We start from the raw sequence: 8,935 nt of genomic DNA on the forward strand, positions 1-8,935 counted from the left end.
AACACCAGGATAGGGAGGGAGGCGCAGACATACTGTAACAGTTAGCCCAAGAAGTGGAAGACCTTTCTAGTCATGGAGATCCATAACCTGTCATTGAGTAGAGTTGAGGGGACCCAAGTATACAGTGATACATTCGTCTCCAAAACCTCTCTTGTCCCACCAAGTGCCCAGGATCTACCCTAAGCAAGACCTCTCTCTCCTCTCTCCCTCACAGGTATGCCATTCTGACCAAAGCTACCTGGCCTGTGTGGAGAGGAGATGAGAAACAAGGCGTCCTCCATCTGCTGCAGTCTGTCAACATGGACAACGATCAGTTCCAGCTCGGAAGGAGTAAAGTGTTCATCAAAGCCCCAGAGTCTGTGAGTACCAGCTGTGGCGCCATGCCCTTCCTCTCATCATGCCTCTGCCAGCTGCAGTGCTACACAGCCCGATGTTGGTACTCCTCTGCCTCATGCTTTTCATGGCCTTTTTGGGGAGGGAAGCCTGTCTCCTCCCTATCTCATCTTCTCCACCAACCTGACTCACTTGTCTCATGGCATTCAGTTATTTGCTAAAACATCACCCTATAGAATGGCTTCCTGTTCTCTTTCCCCCTCTACAAGGGCAGAGGCCTAGACTGGTTAAGTTACTTTTATTTGCCTCTGACAGAAGCTGCCCAAAGTTACTGTATTAATGACTTATCTCCTTACTACAACAAAATACCTGGTAAGCACCCTAAAGCAGGAACCTGTTAGTTTGGCTCCGAGATCCAGGGGATATGGTCCACTGTGGAAGGAGTTTGAGGCACACAGCATCCAGTCAAAAGGCTGGGAGCCATGTATGCTGGGACTTACCTTTTTTTTCTTTTTTATGTCATCTGACACTTGAATCCTTGAAATGGTGTCGCTCACATGTAGGGTGGGTCTTCCCATCTCTATTAACCTACATAATTCCACTTAGACATGCCCAGAGATCTGTTTCCATGGCTACTACACATCCCCTCAAGTCAATGAGATTAATGATTATCTCAGTTATGAATATTGCAAGCTTCAAAGGGATTTGTTTGTGGCATAAGAAAAGCTTAGGCTACTGTGTCCTCAACTAGGTTACACCAAACAGGCCAGTTATACATGGGGAATTCCAGGGTAGAAGACCAGGAGGAGCTGGGGAAACTCTTAGGAGACAATGAGACAAGAGAAATGTCTATACTTTGAGACCCAGATACCTTGGAGACAGCTGTGCATGCACATTTACACTTTGTGAACTTACCACAGTCTACAGGGGAATCATGGCTGTGGGATCCTGGGAAGCGTCTTCATGTGAGGGGAAGCCCAACAAAGCCCTGAGTGACTCTGCCCCCCTTAGCTCTGGGGCTATAGAGTCAGGACATTGCTTTTTAAGTTGGAAAAATGTTTAGAGCTGAAGTTTGACATCACCTTAGTTTTCTTTCCTGTGGCTGTGATTAAACACCCTAACGAAAGCAGCTTCAGGAAGAAAGGCTTCATTGAGTTCCCAGTCCATCATCGCTAGAAAGTCAAGGGAGAAGGAGCTGAAAGCAGCTGCGAGTCACACCATATCCACAGTCAATAGCACAGTGGTATGCTTACTGTTTCTACTCTTCACGGTCCACGATCTCCTTCCAGGGAGTGGTGACACCCACAGTAGGCAGATCTTCCCACTTCAATTAGCTTAATCAAGGTACACTTGCCCCAGATATGCTCATAGGACAACCTAGTCTAGACAATCCCACATCTAAGTCTCCCTTTCCAGGTGATTCTAGACTATGACCTGCTGACAAAACTAGCCCTCAGAGGCGTCATCGTTTATTGAGGTTCCTATAACCATCACTAAGGTCCATTTCAAGGATTAGTGGTAAAAGAGCCAAGGGATGTAGTTCCATCGATGGGATGCTGGTTTAGCCTGTACAAGCCCCGAGTTCCATCCACAGCACCACATAAGATGAGCATGTGACACAAGCCTTTAATCCTAATAATTGAGTGGTAGAGGCAGGAAGATCAGATCTTCAAGGTGAGCCTCACTTACATAGTGAACTTGACTTGAGGCCAGCTTGGGCTACATGAGACCCTGTTGATTTTTGTTGTTGTTGTTGTTGTTGTTGTTGTTGTTAGTGTTCTTGTGTTTTGAAAAAAGAAATGATAGTGAAGTTGGAAATTTTACTCATCAGCCCAAGAAGAAGTAACATTGGTATGAATAGTGTTGCAAGCAATAAGCAAATTATGGCCGGGCAGTGGTGGCACAGGCTTTTAGTCTCAGCACTCAAGAGGCAGAGGCAGGTAGAACTCTGTGAGTTTGAGGCCAGGAAGGAAAGGAGGGAGGGAGAGAGGGAGGAAGGGAGGGAGGCAGGCAGACAGGAAATCAAGCAGGTAAATCTCATAGCAGTCTCCTCTTCCTGACTCCTGTTCTGTCAGCAGGAAGAGCCTGAGACTCAGAAGTGTTGAAGGCAGAAGCTGAACGGCCAGTCAAGCCATGCAAATTATTAAAGAACTACATGGCAGCCGGCAGTAGATCCATCTATAAGGTTGTGGTAGCACTGCTCCACACTGAGTTATTCCTAGTCTCACAGCAATTAAATTTTCCGAATATAAAATGAAAATGTTGTGTCATACGCCATTAGGCAACCCACAGAACAGGTCCTGTTCTATCTAAAACGGGCTGGAGTGATTAGTCAGGACAACACAGAGCTCTGACATCTCATAAGGATCACTTTCCAACTTAGAAAATCTTCATGTATAATTAAAACGGCCTCAATAGTTTTCTCTGATTTTTTTTTTAAAAATTCTGATTTAATTGAGCTTTGGCGTTTATATCCGAAACCTATGTTTATTTTGGTCTTTCTTTAGCTTGCCTTTCTCCCAACAGCTGCTGACCATCTCTTGATTCCCTTTTCTCCATCTCTGAACTTGCACACGCATGTACACCATCTCCTTCTTCTCCCCACCCGCCTCTCCTTCTGTCCACATCTGTCCTTGACCTGAAAGCACTGTTTCCAGTGTTTGTTTTGTAAAACCTGCCTTATGTAGCTGGAGAGGTGTTCAGTGGTTACAAGAGCTTCTTGCTCTTCCGCTCTTCCAGGGACCAAGTTCAGTTCCCAGCACCCCCATCAGGAGCTCACAACCGCCTCCAAGCTCAGAGGATCTGATGTCCTCTTTGGCCCTCCAGGGGTACACACACTGACACATACACATAAATAAAAGTAAGTCATCAAAACAACAAGGCCACTTTGTGATTTTTGCCCCACATCTTACATGTTTGCCCAATACACACCAAATAATCTGTTTTCTTCAAAAACTGGCTTCAGACATCAGACACCAAAGAGTTTATGTTTTGTTCTATGCGACTGTATGTTTGGTTTTTCTCCTGTTCTTCATTCTCAGACCTCAATGATGTCTAACCCCCTGGGCTTTTAAGGGGAGAAACCCCTTAAAAAAAAAAACCAGAGAAACACCTAAAAGCCATCTAAACTTTGAAATAATCTCTTGGCTGTTGAGAGCTGTTGGTATCACATCCTTTCTTTCTGGTCACAGAGGTAGTATGTACATCCTGCCAGATTAGCTCTGGAAAAATGGGAAACCAGGCTCAGTCAGAAGCAGGAAAAACCAAGACGGGGAATATCAATGAGCATTGTCCCACAGGCAACCATGGAGCTCAGATCCTAAGCATCTGTACAATTGCTAAACTGTGAGCCCCATTTTAGGACTAGAAATATGTTCCTTACTCCAGCTGGGACTATGCTGAATGCCGTAGATTCAGTGTTCCTCCTTACTGGTATTTGCTGTTCTGGATGTTTTTAGGCAGAGCTGTGACTGGGAGACACTGAATGGCAAGAATGGGCTCCTATAGAAGTATATGCTCAAATGAACACAGATAACAGCCTCAGCTTCCTGCAAACCAACTTTCCTTGCTTATTTCTGGAGATTTTTAAAGATTTATTTGTGTTATTTTTTTTTAATGTGTGTATGCATGTCAGTGTGGGCATATGTGTGCCTGAGTGCAGGTGCTTGCAAAATCCAGAACAGGATGTCAGAGTCCCTGGAGCCATGAAGTTGTGAGCTTCCTCACATGGAAGCTAGTCAGACCCTCCGCAAGAGCCATAAGCACTCAACTGCCTAACCTTCTCTCCCAAGAAGGCCCCTTCCCAAAACATTTTCACGGTGACTATACATTATCTGTGGAGCTTATAATTGGTCTGTTTTTTTTTTTTTTCCCCTTTCAATGGCTACATAAACCACTGCATAGAAGTGGATAAAGAGTTTCCTCAGTTTTACAAGCCAATGAAGTGCAGATCTAGAGACAGCTTTGTTCTGGTGAAAAGGAGCCGGTCACTGCCTAGAAAACTTAGGTCCTCTGTTCATCCCTGCCTCATCTAGGCCCATCCTTCTCATCCTAAAGTGGACAGGTGTGTGCTGAGGAGAGGAAGGACAGTCTGAGAAGGTTCCTGACTATAGTGGACACTCGGCACACTGTAGCTCTGTTAGTCTTCATGATTCTGAAGCACAGCTGACTGTGAGACGATCAGCATGAGCCGTCTGCATGACCTGGCTCTCCAGAGTCTGATTTGGGCATTTGCTGTGCCAGCTGTCTGGAGAATCCAATACTAACTGCTCCAGTCTGGCTGCAGCCGCCATGGTTTCTGCCCTGCACCCTAGCCCATCCTTAGAGACTGCATGAAGCAGGAAGTCTGGACTTCCATGCTATCAAAAGTAGGGCAGCCCTCTTCCCACAGCAGCTCAAGCTCAGTTTTGGCAGAAACTGGAAGGTTCTATTCTGAGGCTGTTCACAGCAAGCTACATCCGCTCATTTGATCTGGCTACCTGCTTCCTCCTTAGACCAAGGACGAGGAATAAGTCATGGAGACTGTGAGCAAGGGAAGGTGGAGACCATGTTAGCATATTCAGACTCAGCCATTTTCCTTCCCGTTAAGGGAAGAAATATAAATAAAATGTGGGTAGCGCTCATAAACAACATCCCATAGTAATCATTTTAGTATTTGTTCATAATAGGAGCTGCTTCTTATGTATTTCTTCAGTGCACTGAGCCTCCTTGGAAGAACAAAAGTTGGTGTTCAGGTGGCCGAGGAGATGGCTCAGCAGTGAGGAGCACTTGCTGTTCATGCAGAGGACCTGGGTTCCCACATGGTAGCTCACAACTATTCTTAACTCTACTTCCGGAGGCTCCAATGCCCTGTTCTGGACTCCAGAGGTGCTAGATGTACGTGATATACAGGCACACACAGATCACATGGATTGGCTCATACGTGTTCTCTCTGCTGTCACAGCTGTTTCTTCTAGAAGAGATGAGAGAGAGGAAATATGATGGGTACGCACGCGTGATACAGAAAACATGGAGGAAGTTTGTGGCCCGAAAGAAATATGTCCAAATGAGAGAAGAAGGTATTTTCATCATTTTATTTCATCCACTTAATATTTTTAAAAAACTTTATTGTGTGCGCACACGTGTGTGTGTGTGTGTGTGTGTGTGTGTGTGTGTGCGCACACACGTGCGAATGCGCGCGTGAATGCGCACGTGCATCTGTTTGTATCTGTGTGTGTGTGTGTGTGTGTGTGTGTGTGTGAGTGCACGTGTGTACACACACGTGCATATGCCTCAGCTCACAGCAGAAATCAGAGGACAACTTGAGGAGTCAGATCTTCCTTTCCACCCTGTGGGTCATCAGGCTCTGAAGCAAGCATCTTTACCTGGAGACCCTTCTCCCTAACTCCCAGTGAACGAAGCTTGATGATCAATGTGAGGACCCAGAGTGCTAGTACACACCTCATCCCAACACTCAGGAAACAGAAGCAGACAGATCTCTGAGTCTGAGGCCAGCCTGGTCAACATAGTGAGACCCTCTCTGTCTTAGTCAGGGTTTCTATTCCTGTACAAAACATCATGACCAAGAAGCAAGTTGGGGAGGAAAGGGTTTATTCAGCTTATACTTCCACATTGCTGTTCATCACCAAAGGAAGTCAGGACTGAACTCAAATAGGTTAGGAAGCAGGAGCTGATGCAGAGGCCATGGAGGGATGTTACTTACTGGCTTGCTTCCCCTGTCTTGTAAAGTTTGCTTTCTTATAGAACCCAAGACTACCAGCCCAGGGATGGCACCACCTACAATGGGCCCTCCCACCCTTTATCACTAATTGAGAAAATGCCTTACATCTGTATCTCATGGAGGCATTTCCTCAAGAGAGGCTCCTTTCTCTGTGATAACTCCAGCTTGTGTCAAGTTGACACACAAAACCAGTCAATACACTCTCAAAAAATAAAGTAGCTTGATCTTAAATAAGATTACAAACTGTTTCTTATACTACCAAAGCATGAGGTACCCAATCTCGCATCATGTAGAATCTTTGTGTGTACTTCACTCTGAGTATCCTCCCCTTCTCCCTGCCTCATTGGTCCATCTTCTTTCTCTTGCTCTCCTGGGCATCGTAGCCTCAGACCTGTTGTTGAACAAGAAGGAGAGGAGGAGAAACAGCATCAACCGAAACTTCATCGGGGACTACATCGGGATGGAGGATCGGCCAGAACTGCAGCAGTTTGTAGGCAGGAGGGAAAAGATTGACTTTGCTGACACAGTCACCAAGTACGACAGGAGGTTCAAGGTACGCACAGCCACCCACCTCTTAAGAGTCACAACCGAGTTCTTATTTACAAGAACAATAGCTTGTGATTTTGCAGGTTGAGGAAAAATTGTAAAAACCCAGATAAGTTAAAAAAAAAAATAGCAGCCAACCGTATCAAGCTCACTGTTTGTGTGTGCCCTTCAGAATCTTTTTATGCAGACATATTTGCATGTTTAGTTTTGCAAAATAGGAATGCATTAAATGTTCTTTTATGTCCTGTTTGTTTGTGCCAGGAAGAACTTGCCATACTAATATCTTAATATAAATGACTTTATATACCTGTATAGTATTCTATTTAGTAGAATTTTTACATTTCATTTTTGTTCTGACACAAAATTTCATGTATTTGAGTGACCTCAAGTTCCATATGTAGCCACCCATGACCTTGAAGTTGTCATCCTCCTGCCTCACCTCTGGAGTGCTGAGATTACAAGTTTACAGCACCATGCCCAGTTTATGTAGTGCAGAGGGTTGAACCCAGGGCTTTGTTCTTGTTAGGCAGGCACTCGATCACTTGAGGCACACCCGCAGCTGGCTTTTTAAAAAGCAACTTCTTATATTAGTTAGAAAAAATAATGGAGTAAGTCACGGTACTGGCTTAATAAGAAAGATATTGTTTTGCTAAAAGGAGGTCATTCCTTGCATCCGGAGAATGGGCCGGCTGCGGGGCATGCTTTCAGGGTTCCTGCACTGCTCTGTAATAAGGTAGTCAGCCATATATTCTAAAGCATATTATTTGTGTATTAATGACTGTCTTAGTTAGGGTTTTATTGTTATAAAAGAAACACCATGACCAAGGCATCTCTTATATGGGAAAACATTTAACTGGGGCTGGCTTACAGTTTCAGAGGTTCAGTCCATGATCATCCTGGTGGGAAGCCTGGCAGTGTCCAGGCAGACATGGTATGGGATCTTGATCTGAAGGCAACAGAAGGAGACTATGTCACTGAATGTAGCTTGAACATGGAAGACCTCAAAGCCTGCCCCCACTGTGACACACTTCCTCCAACAAGGCCATACCTCATTATAGTGTCACTCCCTGGGGCCAAGCATTTCCAACACATGAGTCTATGGGGGCCACTCCTATTCAAACCACCACAATGACTATCTGTAAAATGAAAATAGATCAAGTTTTTATATAATGTGTGGATTCCCAGGGAAGTACCTACAGACACTGGAGGGAGGCCTGTTTGATAACCAGGATGTAACAATCTTTTGTAAAGTCACCATGTTTGAAGGCTTCCCCAAGACTGTCCCTTTACACTTAGTGTCCTGATACCTTATTATAGAACTACAATGCAAATGCCATCCTATAAGTTAAAAATAAGTCATGCGTCATTATCCTCATGCTTGTCAGCCTCTTCTCTATCAAGGAGCCTGAGTCCGTAGTCAACAGTAGCCATTCGATACTCAGGACAACATCAGTGGTGTATTGTCACAGTTGTCTCTCTGACCATGTTTGGCTGCCTTCTGAAAGTCCCTCTCCTCACAGGGTGTCAAGCGAGACCTGCTGCTAACCCCAAAGTGCTTGTACTTAATTGGAAGGGAGAAGGTGAAGCAAGGCCCGGACAAAGGTCTTGTGAAGGAAGTCCTGAAGCGGAGGATTGAGGTGGAAAGGATCCTGTCCGTGTCCCTCAGGTGAGCTGGGAATGGCTGAGGCATGGCTTCTTGCATGGCTCTTCTCCACATCACCCATCACCTCTTCGTTATGAACCACCAGGCTCATAACAAAGAGAACAGAATTCTCCTCAAAGACGACCCGGGGCTAGGATGTAGCTCAGTTGGTAGAGCGCTTGGCTAGGACGCAGGCAGTCCTCCCTGGATCCTGTCCTCTGCACTGCATTAACAGTACTGTCCCAGCACTTGAGAGGTGAAGGCAAGATGATCAGAAGTTCAAGGTCATCTTGGACTGAAAAGCTACCCCTCCTGGGATACATGAGACTCTGTCTATCAATCAATCAATCAAACAATCAATCACTCAATCAAAGAAATATATCAAAGAAGGGCTGGAAGAGATGGTTCAGTGAATAAAGATCCTTGCTGCCTAGCCTGATAACCTGAGACTCTCTGACTCTCTGACTCTCTCTGTCTCGCTCTGTCTCTCTCTCTTACACACACTCTTCCTCTCTCCTCTTCTCCTTCTCCTTCTCCTTCTCCTTCTCCTTCTCCTTCTCCTTCTCCTTCTCCTTCTCCTTCTCCTTCTCCTTCTCCTTCTCCTTCTCCTTCTCCTTCTCCTTCTCCTTCTCCTTCTCCTCCTCCTCCTCCTCCTCCTCCTCCTCCTCCTCCTCCTCCTCCTCCTTCTTCTTCTT

General features: G+C 45.4%; 1 protein-coding gene across 1 annotated transcript in view; it reads left to right on the forward strand.

Annotated features, from left to right (window-relative positions):
• The window catches only part of Myo1e (myosin IE), a 191,202-nt gene that overhangs the window by 156,224 nt on the left and 26,043 nt on the right, over positions 1-8,935 (forward strand). Inside the window, exons 19-22 of the mRNA XM_076926187.1 lie at positions 215-359; positions 5,276-5,390; positions 6,436-6,605; positions 8,119-8,264. Coding sequence (XP_076782302.1) covers positions 215-359; positions 5,276-5,390; positions 6,436-6,605; positions 8,119-8,264 — 576 coding nt within the window. The remainder of the gene's footprint in view (positions 1-214; positions 360-5,275; positions 5,391-6,435; positions 6,606-8,118; positions 8,265-8,935) is intronic.

Source organism: Arvicanthis niloticus, chromosome 27 (assembly GCF_011762505.2).
Source record: "Arvicanthis niloticus isolate mArvNil1 chromosome 27, mArvNil1.pat.X, whole genome shotgun sequence".
Lineage (NCBI taxonomy): Eukaryota > Metazoa > Chordata > Mammalia > Rodentia > Muridae > Arvicanthis > Arvicanthis niloticus.